This window comes from Eublepharis macularius, chromosome 2 (genome assembly GCF_028583425.1).
Source record: "Eublepharis macularius isolate TG4126 chromosome 2, MPM_Emac_v1.0, whole genome shotgun sequence".
Lineage (NCBI taxonomy): Eukaryota > Metazoa > Chordata > Lepidosauria > Squamata > Eublepharidae > Eublepharis > Eublepharis macularius.
In genome coordinates this window covers 165,141,700-165,163,452 of record NC_072791.1, presented here as the reverse complement: position 1 = coordinate 165,163,452, position 21,753 = coordinate 165,141,700, and the positions used below count along the sequence as shown (strand labels likewise).

The following is a 21,753-nucleotide window of genomic DNA, read 5'->3' as shown; positions in this document are numbered from 1 at the left end:
GTTTATGCTCAGAATTTACAACTCTTATTGGGAATCCCTCACTCAGTAGACATTTTACACAGCCCTGACCAAACATCCATTTGAACCGGTCAAGGATGTTCCCCTGAGAAGGCTAAGAATGAAGACTATCTTCCTTACTATGTTCGTTTCTGCCAGAAGATTTAGTCAGACCTGAACTGTGTATCTTTCCCAATGGTAAGGTGATGCCTCGTACTTTCTTCCAAAAGCGTATTCCAAACTGCATAGTTTGCAAGAGATAAGGCTACCATATTTCTACCTGTACCCTAAATAGACTAGGGAGAGGCTCTGACACAACCTAGATGTCAGAAGGAGGCTCAAGGCCTATCTGCTCCGAACAGCGCAAATTAGAAAGTCAGTCTTACTGTTCTTAAACATATCTCCCCTTAATTTGGGGAAGAAAATGTCTTCAGCAGCAGTAGGTGTCAATAGCAAAACATACACTATCAAAATTCATAAAAATTCTCTTCGTAGAGGTTCCTTGTGGAATACCAGCTCACTCTTTGAGGAGTGCTACTACCAGTGCAGCATTACACAGGAACACTTCTGTAGAAGAAGTCTGCAAGGCAGCAACAAGGTTGTCAGTCTTGACCTTATTAAGATGCTACAAATCAAATCTATATGATTCAGCGGACACTGACTGTAGTAGAAAAGTACTGCAGTGCATGATCGTGGACGAAGACCACATCCCACCCAGAAACTAGAAACTGCTTTGGGAGCACCCAAGATGTCCTCCGCCTCAGAGGGAGAACAGACCTTTGGACACTTATCGTGAAGGGTCCTTCTCCTCTGAGGAAAAGAGGACATCTTGCCCTCCCCGGGTCTCCGTCCTTCTCTACCCTGCTGCCTCATTCTTCTACCTCCTCCGGGTTGTGCTTTATTTACAGTACATGTTAATGCAACAGGTGTTTTTTCTCTCAGTATTGACAGTTGCTGAATGATAAATTCAATGTTACTGCTTTGTGGAGTCACCTGAACTGAAGAGAGGGTGGTCCCACAGGCTAGACAAGAAGAGGAAGAAAGTTAGTTCCTGCCTCCTTGATTGGATGGTGGGAATCACCCAAGATATCCTCCTTTCCTCAGAGGAGAAGGACCCTTCACTGTAAGTGTCCAAAGGTCCGTTTTACCTAAAGAAGAAAACATGCTGGAGTTTCTAAATCTTTAAGAGGGCAGAGGTGGGGAGAAATGGTTGGCAGTTTGTGAGGGCACAAAAAGGGAGACTGCTAGGAGACTGTAAGCCAGAGGTGGAGAAAGGTGAAAGAGATTTTGATTTTGAGAAGTTCTTGCTGGTCATCTTTGTCACCTGGAGAGTGTGAGAAGTGTCACCAGAAAACAAGCCAGGAGTAGGCCAAGTGGTTTGCATTAATATGTCACGTGAAGTTATAGTTAAGACTAGCCATGGTTAGCCATGGTAAAAAAACTAGCTTTAGGTCCTTGTTTAAAGTATCCTAAGTGACCATAGGTAGTGGATTAACCCGTGTTTAGCTCTACCCACCTAGCCCACCCAGGGGGTGACGGTGGGGGGTGCTGGCCCAGCCAGCAAGGGACCCATGCAGCCTGGCCTTTGCACCTGCCTAGACAAGACTTTGGTTGCAGGGGCAGGAAAAGGCCTCCTGGGAGAAATGAGGAGGCAGGGCTAAAATTAGCCTTTACATACAGGAAGTGAGAGAGATGGACAAGGGAGAAGCTAGGGGTGAGTTTCCAGTCTCAGGCGCCAGGGAAGAGAAAATCTCCAAGGAGAGCCTCACATGTGGAGGTGATCGAGAAGGGACAAGGTTGATGGAGCACGGGGAAGAGGGCTGGGTGGAGTAACTGTGTACACTCACCCCTCAACTGTAACCTAACCCTCTGCAATAAAAGGACATAACTTAATGGCTACAGCTTCTTAGTCCATATTCTTGTGAGGCTGGGGGATGGATGGGCAATATGACATACTCCTGCCACCAATGACCCCCACAATTAAGCATTTTTAGTTTATCTGGAGAGCTATCCTAAACATATCTAACCCTGCTTAGGTCTGCTCAGTGGGGCTTACTCCTAGGAAAGTGTTTTTAGGATTGTACTGTTAAATCTGGTTTTTCATGATGTCTGAACTGAGCCTGTGACTTGAAGCTATCTCCGTTTTGGTTTTTTGTCATTTGCTAGAGCCATTATTTTTTCTGCAAGGTGATCTATTCTATTCTTTAGATACCCAATTCATACTTCTACTATCATAGTCAGTACTCTAGAAGATTATCTAAAGCTGTCTTCAATTGTGCAAATATGTATATAGATAAATGCAGTTTGTACAGCAAATGCAATCTATTGCTTCCTACATTCACAAAAATGATATGGAAATTGTGTCCCAGGTGCTTGAATCTATACACAAACACCCATTAATAAAATTTGCCAGCAGGCTTTGATGTAGTTCCAGCTCATTATATATTTTTGACTTGTTTGTAGCTGAGCAAGTTGCCTGTTTCTTCCGACTCTGGCACTGATGTTCCAGCTAGGGACTTACGTTTATTTGTTTCTGTACATGGATAGGTGTTTTATCAGAAGCCTACTTAATTCTTATATTATGTGTAATGGCAAACAGATGTTCCTTATTTACTATAGCCAGATGATATATGATTGTATAAACTTTCATGGAACTGTGTAGCATTTCAGAGATAAAAAAAACTAAAAGCTTGTTTTGAAACACATGGAATTCTGTTTTACTATCTCCTTCATTCCTGGAAAGTGATAGGGTTAAAACACCAGTCAGTCTCATGGGTGGAATTCACAAGGCAGATTTGTGTCATGTCAGTGGTTGTTAAATAAGGTGATACTAGAAACCAAAGTCTTCTTGCAAAGAGCATCTGTGAACTTCAGAATAGTGTAGCACTGTTCTGATTAATCCAGATCAGGCCAATGTTAACAATGTAGCTGCTACTGGTGGACTTCTGTGGGACATCCAGTAATCTCTTAGTTACTGGCAGGATTGAAATGACTTTTATATAAAATTATATATTATAACTATATACTACTTACGAAGGTTAAGGGAAAATGCACCAAAGAAGGATTCCAGCTCAACATCAAGAAGCCAAAAATAATGATTACTGAGGAATTATTTTGAAGTTGACAGTGAAAAAATTGAAATGCTAAAGATTTTCTATTACTTGGCTCAATCATCAACCAAAAGGGAAACCACAACCAAGGAATTAGGAGAATGAGACCTGGAATGGTAGCCATGAAGGAACTAGAAAAGATTCCTTATGGATAAGAATGTGTTGCTGGGGACCAAGATCAAGATAATCCACACCATGATATTCCCCATTATTATGTAGGAATGTGAAAGTTGGAAAGTGAAGAAAGCTGACAGGAAGAAACTGATTCTTTTGAAATGTGCTGGATGAAAGTTTTGTGGATACATGGACAGCCAAAAAGACAAATAAGTGGGTTCTAGATCAAATCAAGCCTGGATTCTCCCTAGAAGACGAGACTCACTGGAAAAGTCAATAATGCTAAAAGTGGAAGGCAGTAGGAAATGAGGAAGACACAAAATGAGATGGCTTGACTCAATAAAGAAAGCCACTGCCTCCAGTTTGCAAGATGAGCAAAGCTGTTGATGATAGGAAGTTTTGGAGAGCTTTCATTCATAGGGTTGTCATAAGTGACTTGACAGCACATAACACACACACACACAGTCTGATCCCACAGGTACAGGAGAATGAGGTCCTCGTGGTCTTATAGTTTTATATGGGAAATGATAACATTTCTATAGTATTGGTTCCAGTATTTCAATGGAACCAGTTGCCCCTGAGCAGAAATAAATGTTGATGCTAGAGTGCAGCAATCAATGTGTTGTATCCCTTAGCAGGAAAATGAATTTGTTTTCACTTGACTGGTGTCTGGATAAAGCTGCTCAGTTCTGCTTCACTTGTCTTTTCAGTGGGCATGATAATGGATTTTTACAGATCACCAGTTTGTCTCTGTGGGGTGTGTGTGAGTGTGTGTGTGTGTGTGTGTGCTTAGAAAGTCGAAATTGCAAGATTTGGCTTTTAAAATCTTCTATTTTCATAACTCTTGAAAATTCTTGGATTCATCTTCTGTTCATTCTGTGCCATCTGGTTTGGGGCATGGTGGAAGCTCTCTATCCTGCATGTTGGTTATTGAGGCTGTCAGTAAATAGGATTTGGTTGGCGGAAAGCTAATATGATTATTTGTTTAGCTCATCCGCCTTTGCAGGGGAATGTTAATGGGACAATAAGCTAATCTTTTCAAGTGGTGCCAGCCTGCCAAGTACAATCTCATGCTCACAGCTACTGGGCAGGAATCTAGAAATTCTCTATTACTTGTACAATGTTTCCCCCAAACACACTCCCCTGGTTAATAGTCTAGGTGGTGCTTTATAAATAAATTCTGCAACATTTTTCTTCTTTTATAAGAATGCCAGTGAAGTTACATAAATATCACTGTTAGACTCAAAAGTCCAGTTCTGCACTAAGAAAAATCTAAATACTATGGTTATAAAAAGATGCAAATAGTATACATTTATATGCAGGGCTTTTTTTCTAGGAAAAGAGGTGGTGGAACTCAGTGGTGGAACTCAGGACTGCACAATGACATCACTTTGGGTCAGCTGGAACAAGAGGAGAGTTTTTTTAAAGTTTAAATCGCCCTTGGTGAAAATGGTCACATGGCTGGTGGCCCTGCCCCCTGATCTCCAGACAGAGGGGAGTTTATTTTCAAGAGGTGCTGGAACTCTGTTCCACTGCGTTCCTGCTGGGAAAAAGCCCTGTTTATATACATCTGTTTTGGAAAGGGGTAGATTTTCTTAGACTATGGGATTTGGGAAGTAGGAGCAGGGAGTAATAGCCAGTAGTATAGGGGAGGGAGATTATGCTAATGTTACCCACTGGCAATATGAAGCCTTGGCCAGATCCTTTCTGATTTCTAAGGCTTACATATTTCCAAAACCATAGCAATCCACATTATGCTTCTTTTTAGTACAGCTGAGTTTTTCATCATGCCTGGAAGTTCTGCTAAATATCAGATACCATGTCTCTATCCCATTCAGGTGGACGTTTTTTGTGGCCCTGATTCACCACTATGGAATATGACCAAAGTGTTGGATAAGGCCTGTAGAAAGGCAGGTTCTGCCTGAGTATGGAAAGTCAGTTTTGCAAAGTGTATGTCTTACATTGGTTCCTTGCAGGTCACTACTGTGTAGGTAGAGGTGAAACAAAGTGAACCAATACTTTGTGTGCCTGGACTAAGATTTTTGAAACTATGTTTCTGATATCCAAGGATAGCTGTCTGGATTTGTATCCTTTGCGATTGTGGATAGCGCTACACTTAAAGATTCTTTTGCTACATTAACTTTACTAAGTGGTTGCTGATGCCCTCTCTGTTGATTCTCACAATAATCTCAAACATCCCCTTCTGTTTACTTCCCTACTTGTGACTTTAGAGATTAAAGTATTCACTGAGAATAGAGTCTCAGTGACAGATGGCAAGGAAATTCCTAAGGAGCTGATCCTATTTTCATGCAAATGTCTTCGGTGGTTAAGAATAAAGAGCAAGAGGCAAAATAACTCTTGTATTAGAGAAATGAATTGAATTGTTTATTAACTGAATGTTTTGGTGTATTCTATTAGGCATCAGATAAGACATTTATTGTTAAGCAATGAATTTAGAAGTGTGCTCCAATAATGTCCTGTCAGAAAGAATCAATCTTACCTGTTAGATGTTTTGGGGAAGGTGTTTTCCTGAATCCCCCGCATGTATATTACTATTACTAACTCGGCTAAAGTAAGAGAGGACTTGGTGGTGTTTTATGTCTACCCTCTCCTGCACTCTAGAGGCTCATCTCATCAGGGGTCCTTGGGAGTAGGGCCACTGGCCAGGTTGGCAAGGCTTGGGAGCATGGAGCGGCAGGGAGCTTGGAGCTGGAACACAGGGCTTGCAGCAGGTGGACCAGTTGATCCAGCAATGCAGCACTCTCAGACCTCAGCTAAATAGGCTGAGAGATAGTCAGGCTCAGCTATGTTTGCTGGCAGATGCTGGATCTCAGGAGGCTGCATTGTGCTCTGGCCAGGATCCTGCATGGAAGTATCACGACCAGTGCTTTGTTCTAAGTCTGCAGGTAAGTGGCATGCTGCCAGTCTTGCACTTCACCTCCGTCGCATCCTCTCTGCCTGAGCCTTTCACCGTCACTGTTCCTGATGTGTAGGAGAGGGTCCTCAGGGGATATGGGTCTGAGTTCATGTCCTGCCTGGCAGGGGCCTAGTGAGGCAGGTGACAAGGACTGGCTTGCAGACTCTGACAGGGCCGTCTTTGGCATGGTTGGTTGAGGTCTCACTTGCCGGCTCTGGCATGGTGGTCTCTGGTGCTGCTGGGGCATGATCAGTCAGTGCATTTGCAGCATCAGGCCCTCCTGGTTTCTTGGTCTTGCTTCCTCAGGCTTGTCCTCTGAGCCCTCCAGGTCAGAGTCACTGATTGTCAGCAGTCCTGAAAGAAGGAAGTCCAGGGCATATATTTTTAAATAAATGAAGACGTTGTGGACAAATGAATACATTATGGATGCCACTACTATTACCATGCTTTCTTTTAAAGCAGTTATGCAGATATACTGCATGATCCCTCTCATATGAATGGCCAAAAGTTTGATAGCAAGGCATTTCTGTAAAGTAGGGTTCTGTTTACTTAGGGATATAGTTAGGACTAGATTCTGTCTAGAGCACAGATTCTAGAGCACAAGGATCTGATCCCTGGTGAGTTACATGGGAAAGCAGTTCACATTATACATTTTTCTAGGAAATATGTTACATCCACAGAGTCAGTCACCAGCTCTCTAATGGTGACTGTCCCTTCCTGATTATGTTGGTTCAATGAGACTCAATCCCAATGAAGTGTGCGTGTGACTGTAGCATTCGAATGCTATAGAATGCAATAGAATGCTATAAACGAAGGTCTGCGGGATGGCCACAGCATGTTAATTAATAGCATGTGCCTCTAGAAGGGGCTGTTGTCTCCAAAAGAGGACATGCATGCATGTTCAAGCTCACATATATGTAACATCCTGAAATAATAAAGGAGTATCCTGGAATTCTAGGTGTGCCTTCCTAGCAGCAGTCTTACCTTGACCTGCAGAAATACAGCTTTAAGTATTCTTTCTTTTAGCAGAATATCCTCCCTTGCCATAACCTCAACACTGTCATTCCATTCCAGTTCACTGGACTTTGTCATCTTTGACTCTGTCTTGCCGTCTTTCCCACACATGCAGCTCATTCAACTGGTTGCACTCTTCTGCTGCTGTTAGGCTTTCCCTCCTTATCTCCTCCCCAACTCTTATCGACTGCATTTCTCCCATCCCCTCAGAACCCTTACTTCCATAGTGAGCAGTGAACTACTTAGGGAACTTTTCCAGTGTAAATCTGTAGCACAGGAACTAATGAGTCTAACACTATTGGAGTTAAAGAACAACTGAGTGAGACTGTGAAAAGAACCAGTCACAAGTCTTGATACTGTACTGTGAAAGCAACTTTCATGCCATGTGTGTGGATTTTCAAGGCATGCATACTAACATGAACTAATTTAAAAGTTATGTGTGCTTATGCAGGGAATTAGTGCATGCTTTCCTTCCTGGTATTCTATTCTATTCTCTTCTAATATCTGCTACATTTTGTGGAATCATAGTGTTGTAAACAACCTTAGGAATCATCTAAGACCTCGGAACAAAAATTTCACAAAATAAAAATTGAAAATGCTTCTAAAGGATCATCTGTTTGAAAACGTATGTTTTAAGGCAAGATAAATATTTTTTAAAAAATCCCCAACAGATTCATATACGAAGAAGGCTATGTTTCCAGGTAAACTGAGCTTACAGTTCAGAAGTAATGTTTAATGTTTAACACACTCCTAAGAAGTAAACAATACCTCAAAGGTGTGCAGTGTGATGGATGGTTTCAAGTTCTGCCCTTCAGGAGCCTCAGCCAATCACTTTCAAACAGAGAATTGGAATGTTGGGGGTGGGGGGAGAAAGGCAGAATATTTTAGGTAAACTCAGGTTGTTAAATTTTGGCAGGGAAAGTTTAAGAGGTCTGTTGATTAGGCAGGCAGTTCGTCAGGGATCTTAGGTATTTTGAAGATAGGTTGGGTTTGGGTGCTGTTCCTGTCAAAAACAGATGAAAGCCTTTTTGTTTCATATTATAAGTCAGAATCAGTCACATTAGTAACATACTTTGAAACTCTTATGCTTTCTCAGGCCCCAGCTCTCCATTAACTTTGTTACTGTCATACTGAGGGGACTGGAGAAAAGAAAAACAAAGAAACAACCCAGCCAGGCATACAGCTGAAATAAACCTTTTTTAAAGTTGTTTTCATCAAGTCCATGTGTGGTTCCTTCAATCCTGTAATCTCCTCATAATTAGGGGTGAGCACTTCAGGTTTCTGATTCGGGTTTTTAACCCGAATTGGGCCCGATTTAGAAAGATTCAGGATTCCCGAACTGGCGCCAGCATTGCTGAACCAATTCAGGAATCCCAAAGCAAACCTTCCTGATGTGATTCATATCACTTCAGGAAGCTTCAGGCAAAGTGGCAGCAGCCGCAGCACTTTTATAACTAACTGCATTTGCAAACAGCAAGAAAAGTTTCAAACTTCCTGCCCTGCTGCTTTTTTTACCCGATGGGAGCAGGAGGAGGGAACCCCCTCCACCCCCTCCCATTGAGCAAAAAAGGCAGCAGGGCGGGAAGGTGAATGCAACACTGTCGGGGGTGGTGATTGGAGAAGAGGCAGAAAAGAAACATAATGAAAACATTAGTGGATCGTGCAAGACGGATATGTGAGCCGCACTTTCTCAATGAGGAAATTAATCATCTAAACCACGCACTTCAGGCAAATGGCTACTCCAGAAATGAAATCCGAAGAGCAATCAAACCCAGGATGAATCAAACAACCAAGGAAAAACAGTCTCCTACAGGAAAAGTGTTTTTGCCATATATCAAAGGAATTACTGATCAGATGGGAAAGCTTATGAAAAAGCATAACCTTCAAGCAGTATTCAGACCCACCTGAAAAATACAACAGATGCTATGATCAGCAAAAGACAGTAGAGATCCCCTCACCTCTGCAGGAGTATACCGTATACTCTGCAGCTGTGGACAGGTGTACATCGGGACCACAAAGCGTAGCATCCAGACAAGAAGAAAAGAACATGAAAGACACTGCAGACTTGGACAACCTGAAAAATCAGCAGTGGCTGAACATAGCCTAACTCAAACAGGGCACAGTATCTTATTCCAGGACACCAAAATACTGGACAACACTTCCAATTACTTTGTCAGACTGCACAGGGAAGCCATTGAAATTCACAAGCATAAACAAAACTTCAACAGGAAAGAAGAAACCTTAAGAATGAACAGAGCATGGTTTCCAGTTCTGAAAAACACCAGGCTAACAAAACACTCTATACCCGACAATAGCCCTGCAGAGAAGATTAGCACATCAAGCACCAATCCATATGCAAAAGAACCTCCTCAGGATACAGTGAAGCCTCCCGCCATTAGCATTCCACACCCTGGGAAACTCTTGACTCAGCTCAACCCCACCCCTCCTGAGTAGATATAAATGACCTGCCAACATCTTTTCCACACTGTGACACTGAGAGAACTCTGTCTTTTGGTGCTACACCTCTGAAGATGCCAGCCACAGCTGCTGGCGAAACGTCAGGAACTACAATGCCAAGACCACAGCAATACAGCCCGGAAAACCCACAACAACCATCGTTCTCCGGCCGTGAAAGCCTTCGACAATACATTGAATGCATAGTGTTATCCTGAGTCCACACATTGCCTTCATTGAGGACTAGAATACTAACTGGTCCCCAAAGCCTCAATTATAAAATAAAAATACAAAAAGGGGAAAAATCCAAAAAGGTTGTATGGTGAGAAATTTAATCCTTAGTTTCTTGGTTGGGAAATAGGGTGTAATCACACCCAACCAGAAGAAAACTGTAAATGGATGGCTTTAAAACACCTGGGGGATCTTGGCCTACATTTTTATGTTCCATCAGTCCTACAGTTAGGAACTTTTCCAATAATCAAATTTATATTAGGTTAGTTCCATGTTGAACCTGTTCCAATATTGCTGTGCATATTTTGGAAAGGATAACTAGATAATAGTCTGTGGCTCAAGTAATAACATTTGGGGGGGGTGAGATACATAGAGGTGGTCATTCTAAAAATGTAAATGAGAAGAAAATGGATTTAAAATTACTGGACATTGAGGCCTGGGAATGGAGGAATAATTTATACAATGTTTTGAATTACTGCAAACAGTACCATCATGCAGTTCAAAATCTTGGTAGATTATACTGCTTTCAGACTGCTGGTAGGGAATTGAATGTTTAAGAGAACAATCCTATGAAGGTCTACTCAGAATCCTACTCAGGTTTATTCAATGGACTTTACTTCCAGGAAAATGTTCTTAGGATTGCACTGTAAATGCTTTTCCACATTAACAACTGCCTGCATGTTTAGAAATTAATACTCATAAGGGAATACGTCTTGTAACCCTCCTTCTGGAATCTTCTGTTTACAAAATGTCCCCCAGCTGTCCAGCCTTTTACTCCTGGTTCTGCAAACCAGATATCATGGGGTATTTGGAAATGTTGCCAACAGAGGCTTAGAAATGATACATCATATTAATTAATTGCATTGTTCAAATTCTGTAATTTGCCTGCTCTGTCCAGTAGCAGCTGCATGATACTTGTTTTTGAAAATGCCAGCAAAGTAGTCACAGCCTTTGAGCAGAATATGTAGCAACCTGTGAATTGCTGGCAAGATGGCAGCATTCAGCAAATGAAAACGATTTTCTCAGTTGGCATACAGTTGCCGTTTTATTATAAAATGGTACTTAGGATGACGTTGTAACAATAGGATAGTTACAAGCACCCCAACTTGAACTTGTTTCTTAGGAGAATTTAATTTTAAGGAAGCATGCAACATGATCAGCATTGAGGGCCATTTTGGAAAGGAAATGTACCATTCAGCCAGAAGGCTGGAACCTAATCTGCGTCTTTTACAAACACGGAATTAAGATAATTAGCATACAGTTTGCATGAAAGCAGCTGTTGCCAGGTTATTGAGACGGCTCAAGGGGCATGGATTGATACCTCAGCCTTGTGCTTTGACTACGAATTCTGATGATCTCATTTTAGATAAGGTTTTGATTTATTTGAGTCTGTTTTTATAGATTGCTGGAAGGGTTTTTTAATGTGGCTTTTCCCCATTGTAAGCTGCCTACAATTTTTATAAAATAACTAGTGAGTGCTGGCGGAGCTTCCAGCTAACTAAGGGTGACTGAAGCCCTAATAGCTTGAAAACCATACAGTCATGATGAGAATAAAGTATCATGCAAGTGTCAAGTGAATAGCTAATGGCTAAGGAGGATGTTTTCTCAGTGGGCATGGATGGCCAGAAAAGGCTTGCTCAGTGGCTTTGATGGTGATGGGGGGAGAGGCTTGTTCTGTGTTGTGCTGCTGTGTTAGTGCATACATGCATATGTATGGGGGAATGTGAGTATATGTTTAGGAAATGTGTGTTTAAGAATTTTTATGTAGTAAGCAAAAAGAGACAGCAGATCACATTTTTCAGTTCTCTTGGGAATGCTTGCTGTTTGGAGGTGGGATTAATTCTGATTTATTTTTTATTCTGATCTATTTTCCTCAAGCATATTGTCTAGGTATTAACCTGCTTTCTCATACTTAGATGATACATTTATAAATTACAAATATCTCAAAAAATAAACAACAACCCATACCATAAGTTAGGGTTGCCAGCTCCATCTTGGGAAAATCCTGGATATTTGGGGGGTGGAACCTGGAGATGATGGGGTTTGGGAAGGGGAGCGACCTCCACAGGGCATAATGCCATAGAGTCCACCCTCTAAAGCAGCCATTTTCTCCAGGAGAAATTATCTCTGCAGCCTGGAGATCAGTTGTAATTCTGGAAGATTTCCAGCCACCGCCTGGAGGTTGACAACTCTATCATAAGTTTCCAACAGTCCTTTAACAATGAAACTGACTCTGTAACAAGGTCATCCCACCCACCAGTATTTCACCTGGAGAACTGGGGGAGATATGAAATAGTATCAGTTGCGAATAGTTTGTTTTTGCTTTTGGTCTCATATCCTCTCAAATATGCAGATGTCCCTATTCGGATCTAAGTTTGCAATCAAAGGATCCAGAAAATTAAATGTGCAGCTCCCTGAATCTTGCCAAAAAAAAAAAAAAAAAGAATATTGATCTGCATCAAGCAACTCACAAGACACAGGCTGCTTGTTCTGGCCTTATGATACCACTCGTTACAAACTGGCTTGACTTCAAGATCCAAATGGGAAGTGGGAACTTCTTTCTGGTATTCTTTCTTTTCTTCTTTTCTGAATATTTCCTTGCATCTCCTGGAGCCCTGTAATTCTTTCCTGGAATTGGGCTACTCCAAGTTTCAAGACCATCTGGCAGCGCTGCTTCCATATTTCTCCTCCTGACTCAACAAAGCCACTGTTGAGCCTTTTCCCAGCTCTGAAGAGCAGCGGTCATTTTACATCCACTGCAAATGGAGGGCCACTCCACTTGGTGGATTAGAGCAGAGTGGGCTGGCATAGCATGTAGCCAGGCTCTCCAACCTGATTAACATTGCACAAATCCCCTTCAGTGTTCTTGTGCGCACAAACCCAAGTCTATTTCTCTACCATTACTTCGCTCTTGGCTGCAACAGAATTACTACTTTTCCTTATCTCTCTCTTTTTTTTAAATAGCCCTTCCGGGGAAGCATAACAGAGCATTATTGCATTTTGCCCCAGAATCTTTCATTTATTTAAAGGTGCCAAGAGACAGCAACATCCTATGCTGCTTACCAAGCCACAGTCATTCACAAGGCAGGCATCCTTCCTAAAAACAAGAACAAATTGGAGACTTGTAAATAATAATAGAAGCCACCCCTACACCTGGCAGCAGAAAAGAATCTAATGTTTGCTTTGGGGCAAATTGCTTTGGAATCAGTACAGACTGGAACTGAATCCTAGAGTGTTCAGCTAGGCTTGAGGGACAAGCTTTTTCATTTGTAGCTGATTACCAACTAATGGGATTTCAAAGATTTTTGGATGTGAATAGTTCACATCTCATTTCATTTGTGGGTTTTTTAGTGGATGTTTCACTTACCATACTGATACTTTGGCTTGGAATAAATTTCATTTCCCTGAATCGAATCAGCGCTTTCTCCCCCCCCCCTTTGTTTAGTGCCCCATGTTTAATTGACATTTCTGAAATCTCTCCCAAGTTTGTATAGAAGGATAAAAGCAGCTGACTGTGAGATAATAAAGGATCGGCTAAGGAAACATAGTTTACAGATCTTTCACACCATGACACTTGTTTGCATTGTGCTGTCATCTCGAGCTGGGCTATATGTTATGCCTAGTGTATAAACAGCAGCCGGGACATTCAGAATTCTGAGGTTCCCAGCTGGTTATGGATGGTTTCAGTTTTTCAACCATGCAGCTTCAACACACAAAAACAACCAATTCAATTTCATTTTTCCCTTGTACAAATCAAACCTCAGTTCTTTATCTTTTTCATCACTTACTTCTGGCACTGAATTTGTATGTTGATGAATCAGCATGTTTGTATATAAATAAAAGTTGTACATTACACATTTAAAACTTAAATACAAACCATACAACACACAGCAAAAACCATAGAATTGAAATTGCCAACAAAGGTACAAATGAATATAAAAGGAATATGGAACATTCATTTATCTCTCCTGTCAGTAGGCAAAGAAAACTACAGCAGACTGAAATCATGTATGTAGGGAAGGATCTTCTTTTGCTATTTCCAGCGGTTATCTCTCATTCTCCCTCCTAAGACTGTTCTTTCCTAACAGCTGAGCAGTGGCAGGAACAGGAAAGATTAGCTGCCATCTTGAGAAGGAAAGATAGAGGAGAAAGCTGGCCTGTAACAACAACAACTGTGTGTGTATAACTTATCTCTTCCATTTTTCCTTGCCAAGGGAAGCTTCTGAAGTATTTTGTAGCAGAGTTTTTCATGTGGTAATTTAATGTGTAGCCCATAGGGGTGAAAGTAACTTAAAGTTCTTACCTGTGCTGACTCTTATGGGTGGGAGGCTCAGAGCAAACCAGGAGATGGGAGGTATCACTTCAGATACTATACTAATGTGGCCTTTGTACTGGCTTGTACCAGTTTTATTTCAGCCCACATAGCACAGCATCTGCCTAGTTTTGGATACTTTGCATTTTGTTATGAAGACAGTTCAGGTAAATTCATTGTGTAGAGTATTTTATTTATTATATGCCGCCTTACTGCCCAATAAGGGCTTTCAAGCAGCAAACAGTTAAAAGAGATTAAATATCAACTTTTAAAAAGCACACACGTGTGTGTGTGTGTGTGAGAGAGAGAGAGAGAGAGCGAGAGAGAGAAACGGTTCTTTCCTGGATTGCCACCTTCATCAAACACCCTCATCAATTGCTATATTCATTAACCACTTTATCAAGCACATTCACAGTGGTGATAAATACAAAATTTAAGTTTCCTGCAGTTTTCTGCGCAATCCTATGGCCGGCCCCAACGCCGGCGTGCCTGCACAGACGGAGCAGTGGCGCTGCCAGGCCGTATCCTGTGCCAGCAAAGTGCAGCGGAGCCAGCCCCGGCAGCAGCGCAGAGATGCAAATTGGGAGAACCAGAAAGCATTGTGGGCGGGCCTGATGCGCGGCCACTGCCGGGCGCAGCCAAAGGGCGCTGTTCCCCACAAGCAGCAGGGGGAGGGGCCAGGATAGGCGCAGCCAATGGGCAGCACGCGATCCCGGCCAGGCCCCAGAGCAGCAGGCAAATCGCGCCCATGCCGGCAGACCACCCCGGCTCGTGCGTTGGGCGGGGCTCGCAGTCGGGAAGGAGAGGGGTGGCCGTGGTCTGAGGAGCCTTTCCACCCTTTGCCCAATGCAGCGCCAAGTCTGTGGTGGCCGCGTCCAGAGAGGTTGGCATGGGACTGGCAGGCACCCTGCCATGAGGAATCCAGGGCAGCAGCCAGTCCCGGCAGTAGGGAACAGCCACCAAGTCGCGCCGAAGGGGAGGGTTGGCCTGAGGCCGCCACCAAGAGGCAGACACAGCGGGCCCGCCCCCGTCCCCGTCCCAAGGCAAAGACCGCAGACACCCATTGCACAGAAATCAGTCTTTATTATTATACCATCCCACCTCCCCCAGCAGACGTGAGGAAGGGGAGGCGTGTAGGAGAGGGTGGGTGTCGAGGGACCATGGGGAGGCAGGGCTGGGCAGAGCCCATTTGGAAGGACAGGCAGCCAGGGGCCCGTCGACGGCCCGGGCACTGCCTCGCCAGCCCCCTCCCCGCTCGCCCCCTGTGCCATCTGGCGCCTGTGCGAGTGCATGGTCAGAAGCAGCTGCCCCTCCACCCAGCCTTCCCGGCTGCGGCAACCAGGTCACGCGGCCAAGCCCTGCTCCGCTGCCCCTGGCCCCCCTGGACCCAGCCCTATTGCCTCCAGCAGCTGTATAACACCCTGGGCCGCGGCCCCGCCTGTCCAGCAGAACACACACACCCGCAAGGCGGCAGCGGGGCTCACCGGCGAGGCCGGCGGCCGGACCCCCTTGGCCGTCCACGGGCCCGGCCTCTATCAGGCAACTGGGCCTGAGGGAGGGGTGCCTCTGGGGCAGGTGGAGCTGCTGCAGCGGGTGGGGCTGACGGGTCGAGGATGGCGATGAGCCGCCCGAGCAGGGCTTCGGCACGGGCTTGAGAGGCACGGAGCCCCTCTCCCACCTCCAGTACCACGGACATGAACTCCCGGCCGCGGTTGTTCGCCTCCTCCCATGCGGCGTGCACCTCTAGCCGCTCCCTCTCGATTGCTGCCCACATTGCGGCCAGTGTCGGGGGAAGCCGTTGGGCAGGGCAGAGCCACGCGCAGCCTCGGACACACCCCACCCCTCCCAACAACCACGCCATGTTGGCGCGGGAGCCTCGCAACTGCCCCGCAGGATGGATGTGAGGCGGGACACCGCGGGGTGGAGGGTGTTGGAATGACCAATGGGGCTGCCGCAGACACCCGAGGGGCTGGACCCACTCTGGGAGGCAGCCGCTCATTGGACTTTGTTGCTGTGGCTGCGGCTGCAACTGCAACGGGAGCGACCCTCCCCAGGCGCGCGAGACCTCCTGCCTGGGATACGGCATCTGTCTGCCACTACCCTAGGTTCTTCACTGATGGGGCTAGGGTTCCAGTGAGCGGACTGTTTCCCCTGCCATCTCCCGCCCCCTTGCAGCAGCACCCCCGGCCACCCTCTCCCTGGCTTATCGGGTGCCAGCTGCTCGCCCTACCAGGGATTGATCGCCCTCGGTGGCTCCCCCCTCCCCGCTGACATGCCCTGCCCCAACCCTCTACCTGACGTTACTGTGAGGGGAGGGGGGGCGGGGAGGCAGAACGGGGTCTGTCAGATACATTTGTGGCGATGTGCAGGTGGAGATATGTGACGGGAGTGTTGGGGGAGGGGCAGAGGACGAAGTCAGGCTCGCAGACACAGAAAGTAGTTGTTTTACAACTCGTTTTATTGCACTGGAACAAGTGGGCTTGTTTTTAGGCTAGCAAGGGAGCCGGGGAATTCTTCACAGCCCTCCTTCCCGCTCGGCGGGGCGGGGCTGGGGTGCAGGCCGCGGCGCGAAAGTGCTTCCTGGGCTGCAGCCAACCCTCCGTCAGAGATGTTTGGGGAGGGTGGGACGCGGGGGAGCAGCCCTGCCCTGGACGTGCCTGCGGGAGAAAAAGACACATGTGGGCTTTGCCTCGTTCCACTGGCAAGGCAAGCCCCACACTCCGCCAGCCGGGAGGATGCACGTCGTCGAGGGCAGCAGCGACCAGCTGATGCATGACGGTCTGGCGAGGATGCACTCGGCCTTGGCAAGCCTTTAACTTTAAGGGAAGGAATGAGCTGGTCATAACAAACACCTGGTCGCATGTGGTTTTTGGGGCGCCTGCCTCTGAGGCGGCCAGGGGCGCCCATGGTCGCCCCCCACCCCTGCTGGGCCTCACCCGAAGTGGCAAGTGAGCGGGTGGGGTCAGGTGAATGGGCGGTTTGCACTAATCCCCCCTCCCCTACCTCCCCCTCACCTGTCAGCGCTCCATCAGTCAACACCAGGCGGGAATACCGGAGTCAGGGTACCTGCAAGGAAACGGGAGAGGCTGCTGTAAATTCGCCAAGTGTCACTCCCTTCTCTCACGGAAGGGTTAATTTGTTTGTGCTTAGTTAGAAGCAACTAACTTGCATGAGTCCAGTTAGATGTTGAGTTGTTCTTCCTGTCGGGGTAAAAAGGGGGTTAGCCAGACATTTGCACTTCTTCCCTTTTACGGGAAGTGCCTCCACTTTTTCGCAAAGTCCCCCGAGTGCATTCTGTGCCTGCCACCGTGAATGCCCTCACCCCCGTTCGGTGTTCAAAGGGGCAACGCCATGCAGCACACGGACAGAGCCTCCGGCGACGTGCTCACTTACCTGAGGGTTTTGGCCGGCGCTGGTCGGATGTTTTGTAGGGCGCAGTCGCAGGTGATTGGGTGCGGAGAGGGGGGCTCGTCCACGCCGGGCGCGCACGCTGATTGGTCCCCGGGATAGTTCGCATCCTATGCTCCTTTGGGCCATGGAGGCGGGGCTGAGCGCTCGGAGAGGGGGCCGGTTTTTTGCCGTTCCATGAGCGCCTATGGGCTACGCCTTCTTTTTCCGTGGCGTAGCTTTTTTGCGCCGCTGTGGGCGTTCCCGCTTCTGGAGGGGCTTAGGGAGCAGACTAACTCCGACCCCGCCCTGTTCCCCGCCCCCCCCACGCCGGCGCAGGGCTCTACGCCGCTCCTCCGCCTCCGCCCGGCCGCCTGAGGCTTGCGCTGGTGCCGGCCCGCCGGCGGGCCAGCACCGCGTCCCAGCGCGGGCGGAGGGCGACTTACGCGGGCGTAAAGCCCAGATACGCCGTCGTAAGCCTTAGTTCGGTTCCTATTCACTTTCCCCGCCCCTCTTAGGATTGGGCTGCCCGTCAAATAAAAAACCTGCATTTAGCATTATATGCATTCAGTTTGAACTTTCTGTACCACATTAATCACAGTTAGAAATCCAGATGAAAAGGTATGGTTGGTATCACCTACACAAATAAGATCTAGCTCAATCTTTGACCTTTATTATGTTTTGAAAATATTTACCATAGTTACATTTTTTTTAATGGTTCACAAAATATGCATGCATATACAGATTATTACATGGACATAAATGTGAATTCATCTACTATTGAACATTGCCAAAAAAGGAAATAGCTTCTATATAACATTAACTTGGTATCTGGCAGCATGAAGTTACGATTATAAATGCTGCCATTGTTTAAAAGAAAAACCAAGGCTAATAACCTTTAATATTGGTCCTCTAACTCTTTCTGCTTGTCTAAGTTCTCCGAGTTGTTTCAGAAAACATTCACACAAAAGGCACTTTGTAGGAGATTGAACTAATACACCATTATTCAGGAACGCAAGGCTATCATAAGGACAAAAGTTCTTTGACTGCATTTGCAAAGCAATTTTTTGCCATCCTCTGGGCCTTGGAATAGAGTGAAAATGTTTCTAGCCTGTAGTTTTTATGAGTGGTATTTACTTTTTTGTGCTGTCATCACCTTGTTATTATGGCCATCTTGGACTTTCCTTGCAGGTGAAACTTTCTCCAAAAGAAATTTGTTTCTGCTGCTGAAGCTCAGCATCGTTGACAGCTGTCATGCAGAAGTACTGGACCTAAATAACTGGTCTGATATCTTCCCAATCTGTGAAAGAGCACTAATTTTTCCTTTCTTTCTATACACAGCGAGTGCCTGGGCGCAAGGGATCCATATTGTGGCTGGGATAAGAAGCAGAAGCAATGTACAACCATTGAGGACAGCTCCAACATGAGCCTATGGAGTCAGAATATTACTGAATGCCCAGTAAGTTGAAATTTAAGCCAATAGTAGAGCAAATTTACATGAACTGTTGCCACACTTCTGTATAGTCAGCTCCCTCCTTTGTAGTGGTAACCTCTGTTACTGTTATGTTCAGGTAGATGATAAGGTTATTTCCATTCCATTTCCATATCTTTTCCTAGATTTGGTTGCAACGGTGAGGGGAGAAGCAATGTCATCTGCTCAGTTCCCAGTTGCAAATGGCATCAAGGCCAGGTTGCCCAAGAGAAGTCATTGTGCCTCCAATGCTTTATGAATTTTTTTTCAGAGATAACCATCTGCCAATCAGCCTTAATACTCTGCATCTATGGAGCTGGGAGAGTTGTTGTTCTAAATCAGGATACTATTCAGATGATAATTGCAGTGAGTGTATGATAGTCCAATTATTAGGAGCTTTGGATGGATTTATATGGAGCAGTTGCAGTGAAGTGATATTTTTTATTATCGTTCATGTGAATTGGGAATCCGCCTTAGGGAAGTGGGGCAAAAATTCTTGAGTCACTAAATTTGAAGGAGAAAAGAATATGTATTTAAGAACGGAGAAGTGATATATGTGTTTATGAGGGGGTAGAAGTGGGATTAAATTCACAAGAGAAATTAAGACTCTCTTAATAGCAGATTTTTTTTAAAAAAATTGTTTTGTGCAAAATGGCATAATTTCATTTAAGTGGCTCTCTGCCTAATTTACTTCACTGCCTTTTGCCACAATTCTCAAATCTGCCATACTAGGCAAGGATTGATAGCTGTATGCTACTGTTGCAGTTCTGCTAGCTTGAACCAGATCTCCAAAGTAGAAAACAATAGGCACAGGCTTACCTAAACACCATGCATGTTTTAAATAACAGTACCAGCTGCCATAATGCAATTTAGCATGCTGAGGCTTCCCACTGCGATCAATAGTTGATGTTGCAAAAGGCTGTGCCAGTTTAAAAGGCATCATGCCAGTTTAGTTTTGAAGGTGTGGCGCTGGCATCTTTATTCCTCTTATCGTCTTTAGTACCCAGGCTCAATTTTTTTTTCCTCGGGAGCATTAGTCATTCCTTCAATCCATCCTCTGCGTGGCAAGCTTACATTTCCCCCTTTTTTTCAAAGCTGGCTTTAAAGGATTGTCTTTTTATAACCTTCCTGTGCTGTTCATGGGATATAGCGCTTCTTGACTGCACATGCTGTTATCTAGTTCAACTTAATGCCTCTGGCTGTTGATAGGTGTGTGAGGTGTTAATCCTCCTCTTGAAACATGTCTGCCCCAGCCACGGTGGGGGCCTCCTCCCTCCCAGTCAGTGCTTCAAGGTCTTTGAAAACAGCTGAAAATAGCTCAATAGGTCCCATTTGGACTTTAGAAATGATGAGGTTTATTGTTTACCTGGGATTTTATTATGCAGGCAGTTGCAGTTTACTTTTTATTGTACACCATCGCCTTGGAGATAATCATCCCAGAGAGGCAAACTCAATCAAGAGCCTTACTGACTCAAGAAATTGCTCTCCCACGACATCACCCTGTGCATGGCTCAATTCATAAGTTGTGTGTATGGCAGGAGAGCCCTGTTCGTGCGAACTGGCTCCAAGCCCCTCTGGTAGCAGAGTAAAAAACTGGAACCAGAAGGGGTGTGTTTGGTAATGTGGTGACTTCTCTCATTACCATTGCCTAATCACAGAAGGAGCAGTGCCTGTTGGATGTTATTGTACTCAACCCACAAAATTTCCCTTTTTATTTTTCTGTTACCTTATATACTAATAGCCAAGCAGCCCTGAACGGAGGATAGTTAAATCTGGAGATTGGAGCCTCAGATTGACAAGATAGATCTTCCTACACATGTGGAAAATGATAACAGGAGCACCTGTAGCTTTAACCAAATGCTCTCAGTAGCTGTTCCTAGACTACTGTAACTGTCAGTTGGTATTCCAGGTTTGGTTTCTGGCAATAAAAGGCAGGGGGAGGGGAAATGGCCCTTTCCAAGGCTGCTTTGGCTTTTGAGGGAGGACTCATTGGGGTCAGGCCCAGAAGCAACCAATGACTTGATACCACATGACTTTCATAACTCATCGAGGCCTGGCTGCTTGCTACTGTTCAGCAGCAACTCCCCCCCCCCCAAGCAGTGTAGTGTAGTGGTAAAAGTTTCAGTGTAGGGTATGGGATACCCAGGTTCAAATCACCACTCTGCTATGAAAGTTCACTGGATGACTTTGATTCAATTGCATACTCTCAGCCTAACCTACTTCTCAGGATTGTTGAGGATAATTTGGAGGCAAGAACAATGATATAAGCTTCTTGGGTCCCTACTGTGGAGAAAGAAAGTAACTAAATGAAGTAAATTCAGAAATATAGATGAAGATGGGAAGCAGATAAAAACTAAATTGTTTAGTGGATTTGAAGGAGAGAAGGACATAGGGAAAGGTGAGCTTATGAAGTTTGCCAGGAAGAGGGAAAGAAGAAATAGTGTGGGGAAGGGATACAGAGGAAAGTGAAGTATCTCCCACAAGTCTTTGTGGGTCCCTCATTTGTCTTATATACTAATAGCCAAATGGCCATACATATATATGTATACAAACCCCGCAGTGATAAAAAGAGCCCCTGTAGCTTTAAGAATCAGATGTTCTCAGTGGTTGTTGCTAGGCCACTATAACAGTATTCCAGGCTTATATTCTGTCAGTAAAAGGCAGGGGGAGGGGACAAGGCCCTTTCCAGGGCTGTTTTGGCCTTTGAGGGAAGAATCATTACAGCCAGGCACAGAAGCAACCACCA

General features: G+C 45.2%; 1 protein-coding gene across 1 annotated transcript in view; it reads left to right on the top strand.

Annotated features, from left to right (window-relative positions):
• SEMA5B (semaphorin 5B) overlaps positions 1-21,753 on the top strand; it is a 377,961-nt gene that overhangs the window by 286,098 nt on the left and 70,110 nt on the right. The window contains exon 12 of the mRNA XM_054972564.1: positions 18,878-18,995. Within this exon, the coding sequence (XP_054828539.1) occupies positions 18,878-18,995 (118 nt within the window). The remainder of the gene's footprint in view (positions 1-18,877; positions 18,996-21,753) is intronic.